The sequence below is a fragment of the Trachypithecus francoisi genome, unplaced genomic scaffold, assembly GCF_009764315.1.
Source record: "Trachypithecus francoisi isolate TF-2019V2 unplaced genomic scaffold, Tfra_2.0 Lachesis_group11, whole genome shotgun sequence".
NCBI classification, from domain to species: domain Eukaryota; kingdom Metazoa; phylum Chordata; class Mammalia; order Primates; family Cercopithecidae; genus Trachypithecus; species Trachypithecus francoisi.
The window spans coordinates 26875942-26902338 of NW_022681456.1; the positions used below are offsets into that span (position 1 = coordinate 26875942).

Sequence of the window (26397 nt, forward strand, 5' to 3'; positions counted from 1 at the left end):
ATTTACTTAAAATAACCAAGTAAGGGTGTTGACAACTTCTGAAGGTAGGCATTGGATATATGAGCATTTATAACACTATTATTTGCACTTTATATATGTTGAAATTTTTCCTAACCAACAGTGTTTAAAGAAGAGGAGTATGTGGTTCTTATTATTTTGGAACAACGATGTACCTTTTTTTTTTTGAGACAGGGTCTCACTCTGTTGCCCAGGCTGGAGTGCAGTGGTGTGATGTCAGTTCACTGCAGCCTCAATCTCCTGGGCTCAGGCAATCCTCCCACCTCACTCAGCCTCCAAAGTAGCAGAACTACAGGCACATGCCACCATGCCCAGCTAACTAAAACAACAACAACAATAACAACAAAAAACCTTTGGTAGAGACAGGGTCTCATTATGTTGCCTAGGCTGGTCTCAAACCCCCAGCCTCAAGTGATCATCCTGCCTTGGCCTCCCAAAGTGGCAGTATAATAGGTGTGACCCACCGTGCCTGGCCAAGAATGAACTTAAAAATAAATAAATAAATAAAAGAGACTTTCAGTTTAACAGAAGAAAAGGCTGGGATCTTTGATTATTTTGGAATTCCTCCCCAATTACCTGCTTGGGGTATTCCTTTCTCATGCTTCAAAACCTAGATCAGATATCATTTCCTCTCCGAAGGCTTTCCTAACCCCACTCCTCTTTCTCTGCAGTTTTAATTCCTTATGCATTCAGGATTGCATATTTTAATTCATGTTCATATCACATGTTTTAATGATCTATTTACATGTATGTTTTTCCTACTAGACTTGGTGGGTGGGAATTCCGTCATCTTTTTCTTTGACTCCCAGTGATTAGTACAGTGTTTGCAATTGAATGAAACTCCATCCCATGATAAGATTTGGACTTCAAATCTAAATCTTTCCCATTAAAAGGCCATTAGAGTATAAGATAAATTAAAACCCTGAAAATGCTTGCTGCAGTGACCTAGTAGTAAGTAGTAACTAAGTAAAGGAAGAAAGTAGGTCAGTTGGCAGGAACCGTGAGTAGACAGGCAGTTCAGTTTTCCCCAAACTAAGCTGTCTTCAATAAAGATTGACCTTCTAGTTTCCTTGTGAAAAAGGCTACAATTTTTCACTTGTTTGAGGGGGAAATAGAGGAACACAGGTGAGGAGGGTATCCCTTGTGATGCATAGGTCAAGATGACACGCCTAGTGCCTCTTATCCCTCACTACAGCTAATACTTTCTTCTCTATATATTAGAGCCCAAGACAACGATGGTGTAAATAAAACATATATGAACAACACAGAAAGAAGGCTTCAGGAACAGAAGAAATGTGAGAGAGACTACAAAGGGAGGCATAAAAAACGGAGTCTCACTCTGTCAGCCAGGCTGGAATGTAGTGGCACAATCTTGGCTCACTGCAACCTCTGCCTCCTGGGTTCAAGCAATTCTCCTGACTCAGCCTCCCGAGTAGCTGGGATTACAGGCACCCACCACCATGCCCAGCTAATTTTTGTATTTTTAGTAGAGTCGGGTTTTCACCATATTGGCCAGGCTGGGTCTTGAACTCCTGACCTCAAATGATCCACACACCTCGGCCTCCCAAAGTGCTGGGATTACAGGCATAAGCCACCGTGCCCGGCCAAAAACACAAAACCCCACAGGTTTTAAGCAATCCATTAAAGTGCCACATCTTCCAAAGTTCTATTATACAAAACAAAGTGTGATATGGTTTGGATCTGTGTCCCCACCAAATCTCATGTCAAATTTTAGTGCCCCACGTTGGAGGTGGGGCCTGGTGGGTGGTGGCTGGATCATGGGGATGGGTTTCTCATGACTGGTTTAGCACCATTCCCTTGGTGCTGTCCTCCTGATAGTGAGTTTTCCCAATCTGGTTGTTTAAAAGCTCTCTTGCTCTCATTCCCACCATATGAGACGCCTTGCCCCTTCCTTTGCCTTCTGCCATGACTGGAAGCTTCTTGAGGCCTCCCCAGAAGCAGAGGCTGCTATGGTTCCTGCACAGGCTGCAAAACCATGAGCCAATTAAACCTCTTTTCTTTACAAATTACCCAGTCTCAGGTATTTCTTTTTTTTAGGCAACGTCTCACTCTGTCGCACAGGCTGGGGTGGCACAATCATAGCTCACTGCCGCCTTGACCTCTCAGGCTCAAGTGATCCTCCTGCCTCAGTCTCCCAAGTAGCTGGGACCACTGGTGCATGCCACCACGCCTGGCTAATTTATTTTTATTGTTTGTAGAGATGGGGTCTTACCATGCTATCCAGGCTGATCAGGTGTTTCTTTATAGCAATGTGAGAACAGACTAATACAAAGTGTACTTACTACATTTTCATTTAGAATAGCATAGAATATTCATGTTTTCGTAACTGGTAATGTATGTTCTACATACCAACTATTTTGGATTACTTGCATCTCTATATCCTTTTATCAGTTTCAATAGCTAATATGTGCCTTAATCCAGCATACAAAGTACAAGCACTTTCAAAGTTATACTTCCCTTTGGAGGAAAAGGAACATTTGTCTTTTTATGTTAACTTCCCTCCATCTTTTCCTGCCATCTTTTCACTAATCTGATCTGATTTAATTAGCTGAAATTTTCTGTCAGAACCTATTTAACAGAAATAAATGAATGATTTTCCAACCTACTGTTTGGGCTCTGCTCAGCTTTACAATGCTAGGGTTATCTGACCCCAATGATGATGTTTGAAATAAAATGCATAATGGATTTCATTGAAGCCACTGGGAAACCATTAAGGTAAACTGCTCTTGTAGGGTACTACACAGCATTAAAAAATAGGGTATCTCCCAAAATGGAACCAAATATTCCTGTTTGCAGGGTAGATTCTACATTTTCTGCCTCCTGGATATTTCTTAATGTTTTCTCTTCATGTTCTTGGAACTCTTGGACAATATAACTTCAGTGTATAACAAAGATTCATGCGTACCAAATATTTCATTTTTGATAAAGGCCAAAAATAGAATCTCCTAAATCCAAACCACCCTTCCTGGTGCTGCCTGCCCTGTAACTGCAGTCAACTATTAATTAACTGTAGAAAAAGAGGAAGGCAGTGATGAGAATAATCCTTACTGATTTGTGCTTTGGAATTATATATTTACTGACCTATTTCAATCTTTCCAAATATCTAGTGTAGTCTACAAAAATATCAATACTGATTTGATTTCAGAATACATATTAACAGATATAAGCGGGAAATGCTTTCTCTACAAACATCCTGGGTGAAGAGAAAAAAAGCAGGCTGGAGTTTACGTATGTCATACGTAATCCACAGAACAGACAATGTACATGTGGATAGGTAAGAACTGTTTACTGTGATTCTATAGTAGGGAATTCCCACCTCCCAGGATGGCTATGAGGGATGTTACCTTTGATTTATACTTAGGAAAGCACTTGCAAATATGGGACTAAAATCCTAAGTATGGCTGCTAGGGCTTCCTCCATGTGGGAAGGGAAGTGCAATTATTTTTATTATGGGGTGTGTGTGTGTGTGTGTGTGTGTGCGCGCGTGTATTTCTCAATCTTCATCTTTGAGTCTTGTCCTAAAATTCCCAGGGTCCAACCAGGAGTGCCTGAGCAGGTCAATGAAGGCTCTGCAGCAGTAAAAAGGACTGATGCCGGGTTTTCCTTGCCGTCCAAAGTAGCACCGGGAATTCAGGAAAAGAAATAGAAACCACATACAACTGAATGCCTAAAGCAACTGAAGTAGGGCATAAAAAAAGATATGAAAGAGAAATGCAAGCGCACACACACACCCTGTACACGAGTGTTGCCATAGTTTAAAAAAATATATTATCACTCAGGCAAATAAGGAAAAATAAAATAGTACTTGCTATTATATCAAAATAAACACCTCTTGGCCATATATCCCTATTCTAAGTTAGGCACCATAGGCTCCTAATTTGTCTGAGGAAACTCCTCCTCCAATCCTGACAAAAGTGAGTTAAAGAAACTTCACTCTTCCCATCTCCCCAGTACCTTTCCCACATCCATGAGCCCAAAGCCATCACATCCAACGAGCTTTATCAATGAGCGGCATTAAGTCTCTAATTCCATTTCATAGCAAAGGACGACATGAAAAGACACACCTGCATCTGTGTGAAAATCTGAGCTTTCTGGCACTCTTCCAGACTGGGCCCAAATGCAGCCATCACGTGCTCCTCTGTTCCAATCATCTGCACAATTTCCTGGTCACTCTCAACACCCATGGCCTAGGAAGGAAAGAAAAGATAGAAAGAGTGTTGGCTTTGTGTTAACTCACTGACATTTGCTTATGCTAATTTGGCATTGTTTGTGGGTATTACTTCTAAGCAAAAGCTAGCTCTTCTCTCAGAAACGGTGCCATCTGGCATTGGCAGCCTTGCCCAAGCTGCAGAAAAACCTGAAACAGATATTTTGATTAGAAAGTGGAAAACAAACATTCTCAAACATTTTTTGCGTGTGTACTATCTGCTAACATTTTTAAATATTCTAAGAGTTTCATCACAAAAAAAGGAGGCTGGGAGGTATGGTAAAGACAACTGGTCATGACTACAAAGGCAAACTGTAAAGACAAACAGCCAAAAGGCAGTGAATCAGAAAAGATGCATTGCTGAAAATAAGCAGAACCCCAAACAGTCTTGTCACAAAATTAATTTTTCTGAGCACTGTCAAATCACTCATATTTAGGCTAAAAGAATTTTTCCTAAAACATGTTTTACCTCACTATCCTAGAGATATCGAACCAAACTTCATGCAGGTTTCAAAGGAGACTTTTAAAAAGTTGGAACACATGGGCTGGGCATGGTGGCTCATGCCTGTAATCCTAGCACTTTGGGAGGCCGAGGCAGGTGGATCACCTGAGGTCAGGAGTTCAAGACCAGCCTGGCCAATGTGGCAAAACCTCATCTCTACTAAAAACACAAAAATTAGCCAGACGTGTTGGCATGTGCCCGTAATCCCAGCTACTTGGGAGGCTGAGGCAGGAGAATCGCTTGAATTCGGGCGGTGGAGGTTGCAGTGAGCTAAAATTGTACCACTGTACTCCAGCCTGGGCAACAAGAACAAAACTCCGTCTCAAAAAAAAAAAAAGTAGGAACGCACTTAAGAGGTTTCAGAAACCAAGTTAAGTGTTTCAAGGTGGCAGCAGCAACGTAGGTCTTTGTAGATTCCATATGGTACTAGGGCTCACTCCTTCACACATTTGCCTGGAATTTTGCCATATCAAGGAACACAGCATAATCTCACTAAATCTCCCTTGGAAGAGTAATAGTCTACTTCTTAGAAGTAAGGGGAAAAGTTATGTTTGCATTAAAATTCTTCCTTCAGCTGTAGAGAAGACAAAACCGGAGGATAATTGTCTAGTTAGTGTTGATGCCCTAGTTCTCAGTTCTCCACACAAAAGAGAAAGGAAGGGAAAATTAAACCCCAAGTTCCAGTGCAGAACATCCAGGACATTATCCTGAGTACAACAGAGGCATCTATCTAAAAGTCCAGAGATCTGAGGTGTTCGTCCTAATATAACACCAACAACAGACACAGACATTACCACGACCACTGTCATGCAACCTCTTCACCTGTTTTCTCATTTGCATAAATGAAAAACCAGATCCCTTCCAGCTCAAAATTCTGTGATTCTACATCTGACCTTCAGTGATCTGCATTCTATAAATTTGATTTGGATACTTTAGGATCCGATGTAAACTTATAGAAAGTTTTGAAGATTTGGGGGGAATCTGAATAGATCCCATGTCCCTTTTAGGCCAACTACAGTGGTTTTAAAAACCTTCATAGATTCTTTGACACTCCCTTCAAAAGGTGGAGACTAATTCTCTACTCCAAGTGTAGGCTAAGCTCAATGCTTCACCTCTATAGAAAAAATGTGAAGGTGGCACGTATGATGACTTTGAAGGACTAGTCATAAAAGGCACTACAGCTGCCTGCTTGCTCTGAGAGTGCTCTCTCTGGGGGAAGATTGCTACCATGTCATGGAAACACACAAGCAGTCTGTGGCAAGGTCCAGTGGTGAGGAACTATGTCCTCTTACCAACAGCCAATGAGGACCTGCAGTTTTCTGTCAACTGCCATGGGGGTGAGTTATCCTGGAAGGAGATCCTCCAGCCCACTTCAGTTCGGCCTTCAGATAACTGCAGCCCTGGCTGATATCTTTTCTTTTTTCCTCTTGGGAGAAGGGGTCTTGCTTATGTTGCCCTGGCTGAAGTAGGTGGGTATTCACAGGTGCAATCACGGTGCTTTACAGCCTCAGGCTCCTGGGCTTAAGTGAACCTCCCGCCTCAGCCTCCTGAGTAACTGGGACTACAGGCACATGCCACTATGCTTGGCTTATGGCTGACATCCTGGCTCATGAAAGACCCTAAGCCAGAACCACCCAGCCAAGCAAGTCTTAAATTCCCAACTAACAGAAGCTGTGCTATAATTTGTTACACAGCACAGATAACTAATGGAATTAAATTCACTATCTGAATTTAAAACAATTCGTTTAAATGTACAACTTGTTTTGTTCCTTTTTTTGGTTTGTTTTTTTTTTTTTTAGCAAACAAGTTCTCAGGATGCAAACCCTTTTCCTATAGTTTTTGCAGACTTCTTTTTTTAACCTCCAATTTGATATGGAAACATGTATTCAAATGGATACTAGAAATAAGCTCCACTATTTAAAAATTACACAATTTCATTAAAACACTTAGCCTTCCATGGATTAAAAGATAGCCATCCTAAAAAAAATCATCGGTTCTAATTTTTAAACAAACAAACAAAACTAGATTATTCTTAGCTCAAGCACACTGACGTGCATTTACTTTGATGGTGATGGCATATATGTAAAACCATCTACACTTTCTCTTTGGTCTGCAAGTAGCCAGTCACAAATATTAGAATAGAATTCCTTTCTTTGGTGTTTAAATAACACAGGTTGTTTCCCTAATCTGAAAATCCAAAATGCTCTAAAATTTGAAACTTAAAAAAAAAAAAATTAGGGGGAGAGAGTTTTTTTGGTTGTTTTTTTGTTTGCTTGCTTTTTTTGGAGACAGAGTCTTACTCTGTCGCCCACGCTGGGGTACAGCGGTGCAATCTCAACTCAGTGCAACCTCTGTCTCTTAGATTCAAGTGACTCTCTTGTCTCGGCCTCCCAAGTAGCTGGGACTACAGGCATCTGCCACCACGCCCAGCTAATTTTTGTATTTTTTTAGTACAGATGGGGTTTTGCCATGTTGGCCAGGCTGGTCTCAAATTCCTGGCTGCAAGTGATCCACCCGCCTCAGTCTCCCAAAGTGCTGGGATTACAGGTATAAGCCACCACACCTGGCCAAAGCCACCGCACCCAGCCAACTTTTTTAAAAGACACGGTCTCACTGTGTTGCCCAGGCTGGGGTGCAGAGGCCACTCACAGTCACAACTGCAGTGCACGCTATCGCCTCAAACTTTTGGGCTCAAGCAATCTTCCTACCTTACCCTCTAAAGTAGCTGGTACTATAGGCACAGGCCACCATGATTAGCTTTCAAAATCTGAAACTTTCTGAGTACAGACATGACATTCAGAGGAAATACTCATTAGCGCATTTCAGATTTTGGATTTCTGGATTTGAGATGCTCAACCATAAGGATAAGGATAATGCCAACATTCCAAAATTTTAAAAAACCCTGAAATCCTAAACACTGCTGGTCCCAAGCATTTCAGATAAGGGACGCTCAACCTGTAATGAAAAGGTCTTTCCTCATTTGACGTATGGATTGCCACTTCAAGTCGTCCTGGTGCTGAACCTAAGTGATAATTTTATAACTGCATAAAATTCTCCAATGTCCTAACAGGGATCTAAACAGACTGCTTAGGCCTTCCAAATATTTCTAAGCTATGAAACAAAGATATGCCAAGCACATGGTGAATGACACCATATGTGCAGAAAGCATGATTACTGCCAAAGCTTTGCTCTAAAAGGACTAAACTCTTCCTATATCAAGTCACTAAATACAGGGGCGATAACTCAGTCAAGTTATCATCAAAGCACACCAGCTGCAAAGACCGAACTGACTTTATGACTATTTAGCCTTCAGTAGTCACAGCCACAAATAAATGACATATTGCTATGGAAACGACAGCAAAATGCTGAACCATTTTACTTTAAAGACATAATTTAGACATCTGAAAACTGGCTTTATATGGACCTCTTTGTACTCCAGATATCTGAAATCATTTTTCCTAATAAGTCAAAGGTAAATCCTACATAATAACCTTACGAAAACACAGCAGAGATAATACATTTCAGCAGGTCCCCTACACTCTAGAAATCAGCAATACCACTGAACAAAAATAAGGGGAGGTGCACTATAAAAAGTGGCATGAGGTCTTTTTAGATATCTACAAAATGTGACTTTTAAAGACAAAAACAAAGAATACTAATGAGCAGAAGAGACTGATACACACACTAATGGTAACAGGTTGAAATATACTGTGTGAAGGTGGGAAAGGAAGTAACTTCTTAAAATATCTACTATTCAGAAATCTCTAATGTTTCTTTAAAGCAGACCAAAATCAATCTATTACTACTCACAGCAGTCCCAGCAGGTAATAAGAGAACTGTGATGGCCCTCTCTAACTTTGTGACTGTTTCGCTTTAAAGAAGATCAATTTTGGCCAGGAACATTGGCTCACGCCTGTAATCCCAGCACTTTGGGAGGCTAAGGCGGGCGGATCACCAGGTCAGGAGATCAAGACCATCCTGGTCAACATGGAGAAACCTCGTCTCTACTAAAAATACAAAAATTAGCTGGGCGTGGTGGTGCGTGCCTGTAATCCCAGCTACTTGAGAGGCTGAGGCAGGAGAATCGCTTGAACCAGGGAGTTGGAGGTTGTACTGAGCCGAGATCGTGCCACTGTACTCCAGCCTGGCCACAGAGCGAGACTCCATCTCAAAAAAAAAAAAAAGATAAATTTCCATATAAGTTAGTTTCCAGGAAACACTGCCAAGCACCTTTGAAATCTGATCTTCTTTTCTGCAAAATCTTTCTAACTACAGATGCCATCATAAGTGCAGGCTGCATACTTGGGAATACAAAATGTAAAGTGGGGAAGATTCATGGGCAGGAGAACCTTTGTAGTGATTCAAGTCCATAAATAAGGCTGATCTATGTCTTAAAAGCTTTCTCCGTCATATTCAGACTCAGCATGGAATCGAGAAACCCTGCTGTTCCTGTCACTTTCAGCCAATTGTTGGTTACAATCAACAACCATCAAGTCCTAATGACTGTCAAGGTCTGTGTTAGGGCCACACAACACTCAAAGAGAAATGATGTGTCTTTTCTGGTATCCCCGTTTGTCTTCCCAGGGTTTCTGACTAAAGAGAAGTAAGGAAAGAAAAAGGGCACTCCCCTTTCAGGACTTTTCAAAAAATACATGATCCTGTTTGCTCTTCACGGCAACTCTCTCAAACTTCTCACCTTAATAGATGACTTATCCAAGCTTCAAAGAGGCTGGAAATTATGCCCAAGGTCACAGAGCTAATAAGTGCAGATGCTGGGATTCAACCTAAATCTGTCTGATTCTAAGATATCCAATACTCTATGCGGCCTCCCAGATGGAAAAGTCTAAACAGTGGTTATCAAATAAATTCCCATCAATTTATTAAAACATACCTATTGTGGGAGACCAATAAAAGTGATCATTCATGACCAAAATATTTAGCTCATTTATCCAAACTAAAAATTTTAAAATATTTACTGATTAGAATGTAGTGGATACGTTTCAGGAAAATAATTGGCAACATGTACCAAGTTTTTTAAAAAAAAATTCCAATCTTAGGAATAAAGTCTCACAAAACAATCAGCAACGTGCATAAACAGGTACATATAACAGTCATCCTACGGTTGTATTTAAGAGTAAAGCCTTGGGGAAAAAAATGACACCTAAATGCCCCACTAGAGGAAAGTGGTTAAGTAAATTCCACCACAAGTATGCAACTTCTACACAACAGTCACTAAAAATCATGATGCAGATCCATAACAGGGAAAGCTATTCATAATGCACTGTTAAGTGAAAAAAATAAAAATTTATGTGTATATCACAGAAGCACAGGAAAATGATCTCGAAAAATATATCCAAAAATGTAGATATACTTTTAAGTGGTTTTCTAAATTTAAATAATGCAAGGAATGCCTTTATAATCAGAAAGGGAGAAGTCTGAAACCACAACTACTGGTTACATAAATATGCATAGTGTTAATTTACAGCCCTATTCTAAAAAGGATTTAAGTCAGTTGTGTGTATGTAAGCAAATGTGTGTATAGATGTACAATATAAATGTTAAACAAACTTGACATAAGAAAGTGTCTTTTTTTTTTTTGAGACGGAGTCTCGCTCTGTTGCCCAGGCTGGACGGAGCCCAGTGGTGTGATCTTGGCTCACTGCACGCTCCGCCTGCCAGGTTCATGCCATTCTCCTGCCTCAGCCTCCCGAGTAGCCGGGACTACAGGCACCCACCACCACACCCAGCTAATTTTTTGTATTTTTAGTAGAGACGCGGTTTCACCGTGTTAGCCAAGATGGTCTCCATCTCCTGACCTTGGGATCCGCCCACCCCGGCCTCCCAAAGTGCTGGGATTACAGGCCTGAGCCACTGCGCCTGGCAAAACTGTCTTACTAAACTCATCACCTAGCCAAAAAGCAGTACTTAATATGTTTTCTGATTTTAATGTATGCATGGGTCTAGTCATGCATTTTCCATGAGTGATAGAAGATTATATGCATTGTAATTAATTTATAATTTCTGGTAGGAAGAAAGCAGTACTATGCATCTTCAAGGGTCTATAAAACCTTCTAAAAAAAAAAACAGTCCTTTGGATGCATGGGAACATACTGCCCTCTGCTGGAGATGTAATTCTATATCATTAGATAAAATTTTCTTTTTTTTTTTGTTTGAGACGGAGTCTCCCTCTGTTGCCCAGGCTGGCATACAGTGATGTGATTTCGCCTCACTGCAATCTCTGCTTCCTGAGTTCAAGCAATTCTCCTGCCTCAGCCTCCCAAGAAGCTGGGGCAGGCATGAGCTACCATGCCCAGCTGGTTTTTGTATTTTTAGCAGAGATGGCGTTTCACCATGTTAGCCAGGCTGGTCTCAAACTCCTGACCTCAAGTGATCCACCTGCCTTGGCCTCCCTAAGTGATGGGATCATAGGCATGAGCCACTGTGCCCAGCCCCGTCAGAAAAAATTTTCAATATTCATCACTATGTACATAAAACACTGCATTGGGCACTATGGGATCCCTATAAGAAAAGCAAAATTACTTTTGTGCTTAAAAAATGCAAACCCTGAAGAAAGGAAAGAAAAAGTATATTTAAGAATTCTTCCTGGGCCCTCTGATATGGTACTGCTACTATGACTATCATCATCATCATCCTGAAAAGAAAATGGCTCCATCTCATTTATAGAACTCAAAAGCACATTAGGCTACAATAAACATTTTTAAATTTCCTAAAACTTCCTTCACACAATTGCATTTAGAATATGGATGTTTCCTGAGTTAAAGAACCTGACTTGTCAACATCCATTCAATACTCATGAACCATCAGGGGTTCTCTCCCTAAATCCCCATCATCAGATTGATTTGAGGGCTACTTTCCTCCCTGACTCCTACCCTCTGTCACCTGGTTACAACTTTAACAGTAAAGACTCATTCCTTTCTTTCTTACTCCTCTGAGGTTTATACCCAAAATACTTTTCCGTTTTAATCAACTTACTTCAACCTCAGAGGCTCTCTTCCTTTGTTTTCTCTAATTTTGACTCAAAAATTATTTCCACTATCATAACTATTGAAACTGAATAAATATTATAAATTTCTAAAATTATCTGAAGCATCCAGTATCTCCTCAAATAATCTGAGCTCTTCATTTCAACTAAACTGGTTATCGAGATTCATTTTGTACCTATATATAATCGGTTATCATTATCCACGGTAGTTATGTTCTATCAAGTTGCTGAATTATACCAAATACTGAATAGTAAACACTGAACCATTGTTCCAGGAAAAATACAGGGCAAAAAAATACAGATTCATAGCAACCAATCAGAAGGGGTCCAGTTTACCTGAGCCAACATGATAAGAAAGTTGCGTTTGTTTTAACCCTATAAGGAAAGTCACTTTGAAACTATGAAGTGGGCTGGGCGCAGTGACTCATACCTGTAATTCCAGCACTTTGGGAGGCCAAGGCGGGAGGATCACAGGGTCAGGAGTTCGAGACCAGCCTAGCCAACATGGTGAAACCCCATCTCTACTAAAAATACAAAAATTAGCTGGGCGTGGTGGAGGGCATCTGTAATCCTAAGCTACTCGGGAGGCTGAGGCAGGAGAATCACTTGAAACTGGAAGGGAGGTTGCAGTGAGCCAAGGTCGCGCCATTACACACTAGCCTAGGTGAAAGAGCAAAACTCCATCTCAAAAAAAAAAAGATATTTATCATTGATTCATTAACTTTGAAGTCAGCCAACAGCACTATAACTCATGCCTGAACAAAGCTTATCTAACACATATTTCCTCCAGAAGGCACATCACAGCCTGTTTGTCCTTTGGAACACCTCGACGGAACTTTAGCATTACACTAGGGGGCCATCTCATACTGCAAATCAACAGAGCACAAAAATACAAAAAATACGGCACTAAATAGACTGCAAAATGGACACTTGGTTACAACATAAGGGCTGAAACAAGAAGGCGGAGTGTTGCCTTGTTCAATCTCAGCTGGGAATATGTGCGCTGGGTGACTTAAGTTTTTACCACTCTATGTCAGTGCATATAAGCACCGCAAGTATTGATTTTGGAGTTATGTATAAATTTTAGCAAGTAAGTGAATTCACAAACAGGGAATTTGCAAATACTGAGGATCAACTAATTGCATCACACAATGCCAACTATTTTTTTATTTTGCTTGATAACTAATACGACAACTTAACTGTTCACTGAATGTATATAGTATTTATGTCTTAGAGCGGGTTAAATGGGTCTCTGTGTCACTACAGGTACATATCATTTTATCATGCTTTGCTTTATTGGGCTTTGTAGATATTGTATTTTTTCCAAATTGAAGGTTTGTCCCTGCTTGCAGACTGATCCTGCTTCAGGCAAGTCTATTGGTGTCATTTTTCCAACAGCATGTGCTCACTTCATATCCCTGTGTCACATTTTGATAAATTCTTGCCATATTTCAAACTTTTTCACTGTTATGGTGACCTGTGATCAACGATCTTTTTTTTTTCTCTTTTTTTTGAGACGGAGTCTCACTCTGTTGCCCAGGCTGGAATACAGTGGTGCAATCTAGGCTCACAGCAACCTCCACCTCCCAGGTTCAAGCAATCATCCTGCCTCAGCCTCCCAAAGTAGCTGAGATTACAGACGTGTGCCACCACACCCGGCTAATTTTTGTATTTTTAGTAGAGATGGGATTTCACCATGTTGGTCAGGCTGGTCTCAAACTCCCGACCTCAAATGATCCCCGCCTCAGCCTTCCAAAGTGCTGGGATTATAGGCGTGAGCCATTGCGTCCAGCTGATCAGCGTTCTTTGATGTTACTATTGTAACTGTTTTGGGGTGCCACAAACTGTGCTCATAAGAGATGAAAACTTTAATCGATAAATGTGTGTGTTGTGACTGCTCCACCAACTAGCTATTCCCCCATCTCTCTCCCTTCTTGAGCCTCCTTATTCCTTGAGACACAACAATAGTGAAATTAGGCCAATTAATAATCCTAGAATGGCTTCTTAAGTATGCAAGTAAAAAAAAAGGTTGCATATCTGTCACCATAAATCAAAAGGTAGAAATGATTAAGTTTAGAAAGAAAGGCGTGTCAAAAGCTGAGACAGGCCAAAAACTAGGCCTCTTGCACCAATTAGCCTAGTTGTGAATACAAAGGAAAAGTTCTTGAAAGAAATTAAAAGTGCTATTCCAGTGAACATATCAATGATAAGAAAGGGAAACAGGCGTATTGCTGATATGTAGACGGTTTTAGTGGTCTGGATAGAAGAGCAAACCAGCCACAATAAGTTAAAGCATAATCCTGAGTAAGGGCCTAACTCTCTTCAGTTCTATGAAGGCTGAGAGAGGGGAGGAAAGGGCAGAAGAAAAGTTGGAAACTAGCAGAGGCTGGTTCATGAGATTTAAGGAAAGAAGCCATCTCCACAACACAAAAGTGCAAGGTGAAGCAGCAAGTGCTGATGGAGAAGCTGCGGCAAGTTATCCAGAAGATTTGGCTAAGATCACTGATGAAGGTGTCTACACTAAACAACAGATTTTCAATGTAGATGAAACAGACTTCTATTGAAAGAACATGCTGTCTAGGACTTTGACAGCAGGAGAGGTCAATGCCTGGCTTCAAAGCTTCAAAGGACAGGCTGACTTTCTTGTGAGGGTCTAGAAAAAGTTCAAATCAGTGCTCATTGACCATTCTGAAAATCATAAGGCCCTTAAGAATTATGCTATATCTACTCTGCCTGTGCTCTACCAATGAAGCAACAAAGTCTGGATGACAGCGCATCAGTTGACAGTATAGTTCACTGAATATTGTATGCCTACTGTTGAGAACAACTGCTAAGAAAAAAAGATCCTTTAGAAACATTACTGCTCATTGATAATGAACTCAGTCACCAACAGTTCTGATAGAGATGTACAAGATTAATGTTTTTGTGCTTGCTAACACAACATCCATCCTGCAGCCCATGAATAAAGAAGTAATTTCAACTTTCAAGTCTTATGGCTATAGCTGCCATAGATAGTGATTCCTTTGATGGATCTGGACAAAGTAAACTGGAAACCTTCTGGAAAGGATTCACTCTTTTCTAGATGCCAATAAGAATATCTGTGATTCCCCTGAATACGAGAGACCCTAATAGTTAGGCAGGAATATCATCATTCCTATTCAGCCTGAAGAAGTTATGGAAGATGGGTCTTCATCCTTCTACAAACCTTAAGACTAGGGTTGTCTTATAAAAGGGAAACAGGGAAATATGTCAGAGGTGTTCGAACCACAGTGACTCTCTCTTGAACAGGGGCTGAGACCAACTGGGCTGCATTTCAAGGAGGTTAAGGCACTCTTAGTCACAGGATGAGACAGGAGGTTGGCACAAGATACAAGTCATAAAGACCTTGCTGATAAAACAGACTGCAGTAAGGAAGCCAGCCAAAACCCACTAAAACCAAGATGGCAATGAGAGTGACCTCTGGTCGTCCTCACACTCCTACCAGCGCCATGATAGTTTACAAATGCCATGTCAACGTCAGGAAGTTACCCTATATGGTCTAAAAGGAGGAGGAAACTTCAGTACTGGGAACTCCCCACCCCTTTCCCAGAAAACTCATGAATAATCCACCCCTTGTTTAGCATATAATCAAGAAATAACCATTAAAATGGGCAACCAGCAGCCCTTGGGGTTGCTCTGCTATGGAGTGGCTGTTCTTTCGTTCCTTTACTTTCTTATAAACTTGCTTTCACCTTAAAAAAAAAAAAAAAAAAAAAAGAATGTCTGTATATCTGTGACTCATGAGAAGAGGTCAAAATATCAACATTAACAAAAGTTTGAAAGAAGCTGCTTCCCATCCTCAAGGATGATTTTGAGGGTTTAAGACTTTAGTGAAGAAAGAAGCTGCAGATGTGGTGGGAATAGCAAGAGAACTAGAAGTAGAAGTGGAGCCCGAAGATGTGACTGAATTGGTGTAATCTCATGATATAACTTGAACGGGTGAGGAGTTGCTTCTTAATGATGAGCAGAGAAAGTGATTTCTTGAAATGGAATCTAATACTGGTGAAGAGGCTGTATACGTTGTTGGAATAACAAAAAAGGATGCAGAATATTACGTACACTTCATTGACAAAGCAGCAGCAGGGCTTAAGACAACTGACTCCAATTTTTGAAAGAAGTTCTACTGTGGGTAAAATGCTATCAAACAGCATTGTGTGCTACAGAGAAATCTTTCACGAAGTAAGAGTCAATAGCTGTGGCAAACTTCACTGATGTCTTATTTTAAGAAAATGCCATAGCCACCTTCAGCAACCACCATCCTGATTAGTCAGTAGCCACCAACGCTGAGGCAAGACCCTCTACCAGTAAAAGGATTATAACTCACTGAAAGACTATGACTCAGATAATTGTTAGAATTTTTTAGCAAAAAAGTATATTTTAATTGAGGCATGTATTTTTTATACATAATGCTATTGTACACTTAACAGACTACAGTATAGTATACACATAACTTTTGTATACACTGGGAAAGTAAAATATTTGTGTGACTCACTTTACTGTGATATTAGCTTTATTGTGGTGGTCTGGAACAAAACCAGCAGTATCTCTGTATCTATTTCAATATTGTTTCTATGGAAAATGTCTTCTGCGTTCTAGGCCAACAATTCACAAATAAGCTGATTTTTTTCTTTGGTTTTGAGACAGGGCCTTGCTATGTTGCCCAGGCTGGAGTGCAGTGGCATGATCACGGCTCATTGCAGCCTTGACTTCCTGGGCTTGTGTGATCCTCCCATCTCAGCAACCCAAATAGCTGAAACTATAGGCACACGCCACCAAGCTTGGCCAATGTTTTTATTATTTGTAGAGATGAGGTCTCACTATGTTGTTCAGGCTGGAGCAGAGTGGCACAATCTCAGCTCACTGCAATCTTTGCCTCCCAGGCTCAAGCCATCCTCCCACCTCAGCCTCCTGGGTGGCTGGGAGTAGAGGTGCACACCACCACATCCTGATATATATATATATATTTTTTGGTAGAGATGGGGGTTTCACCATGTTGCCCAAGTTGGTCTCAAACTCCTGGGCTCAGGCAGTCTGCCCATCTTGGCCTCCCAAAATGTTGGGATTTCAGGCATGAGCTACCATGCCCAGCCAGCTTTCAATTTAAAATACATCATATGACTGACAACTTATATCACAAATCTTTCTACTCCAAGAATTCCTTACCTTCCAAATCTCTAATTATATATGTAAATAAACCAGAGAAAGAATTCTTATAATTTTCAGAAGAGAGCTGCAGCTTTACCTTAAATATGATGACAATGGGTATATCTTCTGACAAAGTATTATGCCTCAAATAAAACCGTCCTTGTTTCACAGCCATATTGGTTCTGCTTTTTTTCTCATGGGTAGAGCTATGAGTAAATACAAGTTGGTTAAACTGCATCCCCACTTAGTTTCAAGCTAATAACATGCAATAGCAATGATCATTAATCAACAAGGGTCAACTGATCAACAACAATAACAATGACAAGGTCCTTTCTAGTAAGTACTTTAAAAAGACAATCCCTTTCCTGCCCAGCTGCCACTTCTGTGAACATTTAAAAACACGATAAATTTTTCTTTGACTTTGAGATTATGATGGAAGTTCTGTGTGTGAATGAGTGACAATTACTTTCTGACCAACTTCACTTTGACTCCACCTGAATTACTTTGATCCAGTGTAGAGCATATATACAAGGCCAATTTTATAATATGGGCCTTAACCATAAAGAGGAAATTAAAAAGAAATGAATTTATGTGAGTTTTTAAACTAGTAATTCAACAAAACATACCCACAGTCTTGGTATATAGTAAAGTCAAAAGAAAGGAATATCCTTCTATTGGTATCTGTGTTAGTTATAAAATTTCTAATGGATTTCAAAGCATTTTAAAAGCTCTAATCAACCACATGAGTAACACACACAGATTACCTGCTACCATGCATTGTTACCCACATTACTTATATTAGCTCTAATCTTCTACATAGTCAAACTTTGAAGTATTCTCTCAAAATCACATAGGAGGAAACCAAGACTTAGAGAAGTTAAGTAACTGCACGTTCCAGTGCCTCATATCTAGAAAACAAACGCTTTAGGATTCAAATTCAAATTGAAATTGCCCTGGCTCCAAAGTTATAGATAGTGGGAAGACATGGACTGTAGAATTAACTGTATCTGGGTTCAAAGAGTATCTACCCCTTACAGTCAAGGTACCCCTGAGTTTAAGGCCTGTTAGTTGTAAAATGGAGATGTTAACAGTACCACTTATCTTGGAAGACTGAGGTGACAAATAATATGTCTAGTATTTTGCCTGGCTGCTAGTAAGTACTTGACGAATGACCATCATTGTTAACTGCCTCTCCATCAGAAAGAAAAGTTAACTCTGGGTTAATCAGTTCGTTGTAGGTTATCAAACGGGAAACTACTACACTCTGACATCTTATCTATGCCACAAATCTTTCTATTCCCAGAACTCATTAACCTCCACATTTCAAATTACACATGAAAATAAAAAGTTACAGAAGCCTCGAAAGGGACACTGTTGTAAAAATGAGTACACTGTGAGAGAGGCTGGTCTAGAAAACTAACAATAGGGTGCTAAGTCCATAATATAGGTCATTCAGTATTAGGGTTCAAATAGTCCCTGATCATACTGCTGCAGGAATACACAAGTAAACGGTAAAAGGCTAAAAAGGAGCATGAAAAACTGAAGAGCTGTTTTATATTTTTTCTCTTTAAAAATCTCCTTTCATGTTCTATAAGCTAAGATAAAATTCAGCTTAAACAGTGACTTTTCAAATGATGTCTCAGACTCCCATCACTGAAATTTTAAAATCAATACCCTATGCTTCCAGACTTTCATAATAAATTGAATGCAGATAGCTTAAATATTACAATGCCTGCTTTTAGAGAGTAATAACTGGCTCCCTCTGTATTGAAAGATAGCCATTTAGGACTAATTGAATGACCAATATTTTTTAAGGACACCATCTCTGCTTTTCATACCTCGTAACTGAAGCTCCAACGGCCCCTTTTCTATCAGCCTCCACGATGATCCTGTTCTTAGACAGCTGCTCTTGGATAAGAATAACTTTTTCTACTCCTTTAACAATGAAGTAGCCACCTACCCAAAGGAAACAAGAAAAATTTAATCATTTATTCCTCAACCAGTGCTGATTTAGTAATGGCAGGAATCTTCTGAATCAGATTACCTTTTCTACTGCTTCATGGCACTGGCTAACGCTTGATTCAAAGGGGTTTGCTGATTTTATTTTATTTTTTGAGAAAGGATCTCCCTCTGTTGCCCAGGTTGGAGTGCAGTGGCACAATCATAGCTCACTGCAACCTTGAACTCCTAACCTCAAGTGATTCGCCCGCCCCAGTCTCCCGAGTAGCTAGGACTACAGGCATGTGCCACCACGCCTAGCTAATTTTTAAATTTTTTCCAACAACAGGGTCTCACTGTGCTTCTCAGGCTGACTCGCTGTCTTAAGCTATCCTCCCGCCTCAGCCTCTCAAAGCGCTGGGATCATAGGTATGAGCCATTGTGCCCATCTGATATTGTTTTATGGACTGAAGATCAGTATATGATTTTATACAAATAAGCTATATTTGTATAAAATCTTGAGGACAGGAAATATATCTTATTGGTCTATGAAAAATCACCAGCCCCTAACATATGTAGAAAGTGAATGACAAACAAGTTAAAAAAATTAGTTGTCAGAGCTCTTAAGTACAAGTGTAACTGACAATTTTCAATATAAACTGAAATTTACTCTAAGTTTTCTAACAAATCAGTGATAATGGTAGATTAAGATTAGGTTTCCAAATAATATTGCATATTCGAAAAAATTCATGCATCATCATGTATTTTTTTTGCACACAATTCAGAGTAGGATAAAGTAATACTTCATTTTATACCTGTAGAATATAAGCAAAAACAATATAACATATTCGACTTATGCAACATTCTGTTATAGTCTAGAAAAGTCATGTTCTTCATTAACTTCTTTCCAAAACTTCTGGGATTCTACAACAATGTAACTTTACAGGAATAAGATTAAAGCAACTATAAGTTCAAATAAATCACTGTGAAATATGAGTTAAAGAATTAAGAGAAACTTCCTGTTAAGTTCTAAGTTTGAAATTTTACAAAAGAAATTGCCTAGAAATAGGCACAAAAATAAAATTTTAAAAATGTAAACAAAAAAATACTTTCATCTCCCCCAGGCTTTACTGCATTTAAAACAGCCTGAAGTGAAATACTTGAGCCTGAAGTGAGATACTTGATTTTTTTCAACCAGGCAAGGCCAGTAACTATGGAAGATTATTCTTGAATATTTAGGCATACCAAAAGAAACTGCTGGACAAAGATAGAAAAGACTGACAAATCATGGCAATAAACAAGAATGTGGCATATTAAAGTCTTAAGTCTGAAATAAAAGAGGAAACAGTATGTCTTTGAGAAATACAGACTAATAGGGCTGGGCACAGTGGTTCACACCTGTAATACCAGCATTTTGGGAAGCTAAGGTGGATGAGTCCAGGAGATCAGCCAGGATGACATAGCAAAACACCATCTCTACTAAAAATACAAAAATGAGCTGGGCATGGTGGCACAAGCCTGTAGTCCCAGCCATTTGTGAAGCTGAGGTGGGAGGACTGCTTGAGATCCCACCACTGCACTCTAGCTTAGGTGACAGAGTGAGACATTGTCTCAAAAAAAAAAGGAAAAAAAAAAAAAGAAAGACAGACTAATAGCATAATGCTAGATAAAGCTAGAGACAAATTTCTGGGTGTTTTGTGAACAAGTTCATCATAAAGTAGAAAAGCTGGCACTGTTTTTGAGACAAAATGTTAAAACAACAGCAGCAGCAGAATAAAAGAATAAGGAAAGTGGGGCAAATCCAAGACTTCACACATACCTGGATCTAAAGGACATTCATTCAGTTTGGCAAATTCTGCTGGCGTTTTTCCGGTAAGAACACAGTTTGAACTACGTAGCATTATGGGCATTCTGTATAAAATAAAACAAAAGAAAATATCACATGTAGGCTGTCAATGGTAAAAGCTGCAAAAAATACAAAACATGCAGTGCACACCACCTCACCAAGGGTCTGTCTATGCACCATGTTAGAAAAGGCAGAGAAATAGCAACTGCATGGAAGCCAAGCAAAACGAAGTATTTTCTCAGGCATGCTGCTTGTCTAGTACAGACGATAAAAACTCAGGTTGGGTGCAGAGGCTCATTCCTGTAATCCCAGCACTTTGGGAGGCCAAGATGGGTGGATCATATGAGGCCAGGAGTTCGAGAGCAGCCTGGCCAACATGGTGAAACCCCATCTCTACTAAAAATACAAAAAATTAGCTGGGTGTGGTGGTGTGTGCCTGTAGTCCCAGCTACTCAGGAGGCTGAGACAAGAGAATCGCTTGAACTTGGAGGTGGAAGTTGCCATGAGCCGGGATCACACCACTGCACTCCAGAGCGAGGCTCTCTCAAAAAACAAAACAAAAAACCAAAAACCTCAAATTTTTGGTTTAAACTCTGCATACAGCTTTAGTTAGAGTCAGAAATGACAGCAATATTTCCTTCACGGAAGACAAAGTGATTCTCATCAGTTACTTGGCAATCGCACAACGCATCCAAGTGTTAAGTAACAACAGGCTATGAAAACTAACCAGGCAGTCTGGAAAAAGAACTAAGCAAAACTTACTAGAAATGGAAATTTTAAGCACTGACTTAAAAATGTAGAAACAGGTTGGATAATCACAGATTTGATATTGCTGAAGATATAATTACTGGGCTGGAAAAAACATCTGAAGAAATTACTGAGAATGTATTTCAGAAAGACATAGAGATGGAAGATATGAAAGAGAGTTTAAGAGTCAGGGAAGGATAGAGAGAGAGTGACTAATAAACATCTAACCAGACTTCTAGATGGCGAAAATACACAGAATGGGTGAGAAGTCCTATTCAAAGAGATAATAGCTGTAAAGTTTTAAAGATACATGAAAGACACAAATCCTCACAGTAACACCTGCACAAGATAAATAAAAAGAAAGCTACACCTAAGCATATCACAGTCAAGATACTAAACACCAAAATTAGATAAGATTTAAAACCCAGCCAGAAAAAAAGGGAGGCTACCAAAAAGGAAAGGATACACAATAACTTCACAACAACCAATGACACAGAGCAATGTGCTCAAAGTGCTCAGAGAAAGTAACTGCCAACCTCGATTTGTGTATTCTGCTAAGTATTCACTCAGAATGAGGTCAACATAAAGATATTTCCAGACAAAAACTGAGAGAAGTTACTAATGTACTAATAGGCCCTCACTAATAAATTTGTTTAAAAAAATCATCTTCAGGAAGATGGAAAATAAACACTAACCAAAAGTCTGATGTGTAAAAATATACGGTGAGCAAAGAAAATGGAAACTAACGTGTGCGGATATAAACAAATATTAACTTCATAAGACAATAACCATTTCTAATTCATAGGTTAAAAAACATGACAGGGAGGCTGGGCGCAGTGGCTCACGCCTGTAATCCCAGCACTTTGGGAGGCCGAGGCTGGTGGATAACAAGGTCAAGGGAATCGAGACCACCCTGGCCAATGTGGTGAAACCCCATCTCTACTAAAAATATAAAAAATATTGGCTGGGTGTGGTGGTGCACGCCTGCAGTCCCAGCTACTCAGGAGGATGGGGCAGGAGAATCGCTTGAACCTGGGAGGTGGAGGGTGCAATGAGCCAAGATCGCGCCACTGCACTCCAGCCTGGGCAACAGAGCGAGACTCCATCTCAAAAAACAAACAAACAAACAAACATGCCACGAATGGTGGCTCATGCCTGCAATTCCCAATGCTTTGGGAGACCGAGGTGGGTGGATCACTTGAGCCCAGGAGCTCGAGACCAGCCTGGGCGACATGGCAAAACCCTGTCCCTACAAAAAATACAAAAATTAGCCAGGTGTGGTGGTGCACTTACAGTCCCAGTTACCGGGGAGGGTGGAGGTGGGAGGATCACTTGAGCCCAGGAGGTTAAGGCTGCAATGAGCCTCAATGAGTACACTCAATGAGTGTACCATTGCACTCCTGCCTGGGTGACAGAGTGAGACCATCTCAAAAAGACCAAAACAAAACAAGATAGAACAAAAATTTGATACAACAAAAGCATGTAAGTCAAAGTGATTGATTTGATCCAACTTAAAAGCTTTCTAAAGTCTTTGTTCTTGCCAGGAGGAGAATAAAGATATTGTTTATTTTTAAGCTTTGTTAAGTATATATTTCAAAATTTCTAAGATAAACATAAACAATCAGAAATACTGTATATGACTTTTAAATCAATTGGGGAAGGGTGAGAAAAAAAAATCTTCCATTATCCAAAAACAAAAATGGAAAAAACTTGAAACATGAAAAGCTAGACAGCTTTAAAATATAGAATAAGTTGACAGATATACATTGAAATATATATGTATATATGTATTATATATATAACAAATATAAATGAACTAAATTCTCAAGACAATTTTTTAAAAAATGTAGCCATATGCAGTTTACTTCAACTAAACTCAAAACATAAGGACATTTAAGGATTTTTTTTTTGAGATGGAGTCTCGCTCTGTTGCCCAGGCTGGAGTACAGTGGCACAATCTCGGCTCACTGCAACCTCTGCCTTCCGGGTTCAAGCAATTCTCATGCCTCAGTCTCTCAAGTAGCTGGGATTACAGATGTGCACCACCGCGCCCAGCTAATTTTTGTATTTTTAGTAGAGGCGCAGTTTTACCATGTTGGCCAGGCTGGTCTCGAACTCCCAACCTCAGGAGATCTGCCCACCTCAGCTTCCCAAAGTGCTGGGATTACAGGTGTGAGCCACTGTGCCCAGCCCATATAAAAGATTAAATAGACAATAATTTTTTAAATGATATGCCATAAATATAACCAAAAGAAAGCAAATGTGGCTATGCTAAGAGCAGACAAAATAAGATTCAAGGCAAAGAATATTACAAGAGATAAAGAAGATAAATGTATAACAATCAAAGGTTCAATTTACTAGGAAGACTTAACAATTCTAAACTATGCACCTAATATCATAGCTTCAAAAAAGCAAAAATACACAAAACCATAAGGAAAATGGACAAATCCACCATCACAGAGGGAGATTTTAACATACCTATTGTAGTAACTGATAGAACAAACAAATCAAAAAGCAATGCAGATACAAAACATCTAAACAACACAATTAACAAGTCTGATCTGAAGGAAAAACACAGACAATGGCACAAAACAACTGGAGAACACCCCTTGTTTCCAAATAAACATGAAACATTTATAGAAACAGGTCTCTACAAAGTTCCAAAAATTGACATAAAGCACCAATTGGGAAATCTTAAGTCTTCAAAATAACTTAGGTTCAAAAGGAAATAGTAATGGGAAGATAGAAATAAGAATATTGTCATTTTACATCAAGGGAAATGAACACACTGACTAAAGTTACGTAATACGACATGAAGATATAAGAATATTACAGTTACTACAGTAACCAAAAAGAGAATTAAAAACAAGAAGGAAAATTTGGAAGAGGAAGGGAGAAGCAAAGTAGGTGACACAGGTAAGCTAAGCCACATCCCATATATCAGGAGGCAAAACATAATGTTTACAGTTAATGTATCAAGAAATAGAGGTCAAAGCATCGCATTTAAAGTTACGGATATTGGCCATGCACGGTGGCTCATGCCTGTAATCTCAGCACTTTGGGAGGCCGAGGCGAGTGGATCACATGAGGTCAGGGGTTTGTGACCAGCCTAACCAACATGGTGAAACCTGTCTCTACTAAAAGTAAGAAAAAAATTAGCCAGGCGTGGTGGCGGGCACCTGTAATCCCAGCTACTCAGGAGGTAGAGGTGGGTGAATCACTTGAACCTGGGGGGCAGAGGCTGTAGAGAGCAGAGATCATGCCACTGTACTCCAGCCTGGGCAACAGAGTGAGACTCTGTCTCAAAAAAAACAAACAACCCCCTCACCGCCCAGCAACACACACACACAAAATAAAGTTATGGATGTAATAACCCCCAGAAAAAAATAACAGAAATAGTCATGAAGTTGGGAATGGGATGAAAAGTGAGGAAGGGAAGGGAGGTTACTGTTTTGAATCAAATGTTTTTATGTACTGTTTGATTTCTAACCAAGTACAACTATAATTTGGATTAAACTAAAATCTTTTTACTCCAAAAAATAAATGAGATTCTATATGCAATTTAGATAATGCATAGTACACATAAGCATTCTAATGACTAGAGGTCATTTTTATGAATGCGGGGCTACCAAACAACATTGCCTATCATAGTATGGCACAAAGCAGGTATTAAACAAATGCTAGTTATAAGCCCCCTCTTTAAACCAGGATTTAAATCATCAATCTTACGAATTTATGTTTTCCTCCAGTTTCTCTTGCCTTTTCTTCACAACAGTCAATCTAGTTTATAATTTAGCTATGGTCCAAAATTTAACTGGACACTAGTATGGTCCATATATAAGAAAGAGAGACGTTCTCATCTTAACGCTGATAGGCCGGGTGCGGTGGCTCACACCTGTAATCCCAGCACTCTGAGAAGTCGAGGCGGGCAGATCGCCTGAGGTCAGAAGTTCAAGACTAGCCTGGCCAACATGGCGAAACCCCATCTCTACTAAAAAATACAAAAATTAGCTGAGTATGGTGGCACATGCCTATAATCCCAGCTACTCAGGAGGCTTAGGCTGGCCAATTATTTGAACCCGGGGGGCAGAGGTTGCAATGAGCTGAGGTCATGCCACTGCACTCCAGCCTGGGTAACAGAGTAAGACTCTGTCTCAAAAAAACAAAAACAAAAACAAGAACAAAAACACTGATAAACAGTCCTGCTAAAACCAAGGTGAATATTTTAATATCTTACTTATTTTTCTAATTGAAGAACGAGGAGAGAAACAATACAAATTACCCCTTCCTTTGAGGGAAGTGTAGGAGAAGGATTTGTTAAACCTGCATGTTCCCATAAAACTGGACTTCTAAACCCCTTACCAAATGATGCCATAATTACATATGCCAGTCTTCCCTGACAGCTGTGAATGAAGGTAGCCAATAGGAACCATATTTTGTGTATCTTTTACTCACCTAAGTACTCAGCATCATACATAAGAAGTGATAGGCAGTTGGTATATATTTATTGAACAAATGGATATTTGTTCAAAAGTGCTCTTAGCACTTTTGAGAGGGGGAAAAACACTTGAACAGAAATTATGTGGACTAAGTTTAAAGTCTAATATCATTATTGACCTCATAATATTGTGGGTTTTGTCCATCTCTAAAAGGAGAGTCAATATATTTCCCTAATCAGGAAAGGCAGATTGCAAAAACGCAAGTGGATGCTATCATTTCCAAACTTGTACCAGGCAAATAAGTAATTTCTCCCCTTAAATACTTGCAGATGAGAAAAAGTTAAACTCCAGGAAAACTCAATCTCAGAATATACCTGGAATCCACCAAGGCCTGTCCAAGAGAGTTCACGGAAATGCTATCGTACCTAGTGTTTCCCTAGCAGCTTAGAGTTATAGTAGGAAAGGGAAACATTTTCCTCAACTTTTTAGAAA

The 26397-nt window shown here is 39.8% G+C and overlaps 1 protein-coding gene across 3 annotated transcripts in view; it reads right to left on the reverse strand.

The window, feature by feature from the left end:
• Positions 1 to 26397, reverse strand: part of POLR3B (RNA polymerase III subunit B) — a 144666-nt gene that overhangs the window by 105984 nt on the left and 12285 nt on the right. For all 3 annotated transcript variants that reach the window (XM_033220786.1, XM_033220787.1, XM_033220788.1), the window contains exons 7-10: positions 20693 to 20784; positions 18774 to 18891; positions 17033 to 17141; positions 4104 to 4226 (exon numbers count right to left, since the gene is read on the reverse strand). In XM_033220786.1, coding sequence (XP_033076677.1) covers positions 4104 to 4226; positions 17033 to 17141; positions 18774 to 18891; positions 20693 to 20784 — 442 coding nt within the window. The remainder of the gene's footprint in view (positions 1 to 4103; positions 4227 to 17032; positions 17142 to 18773; positions 18892 to 20692; positions 20785 to 26397) is intronic.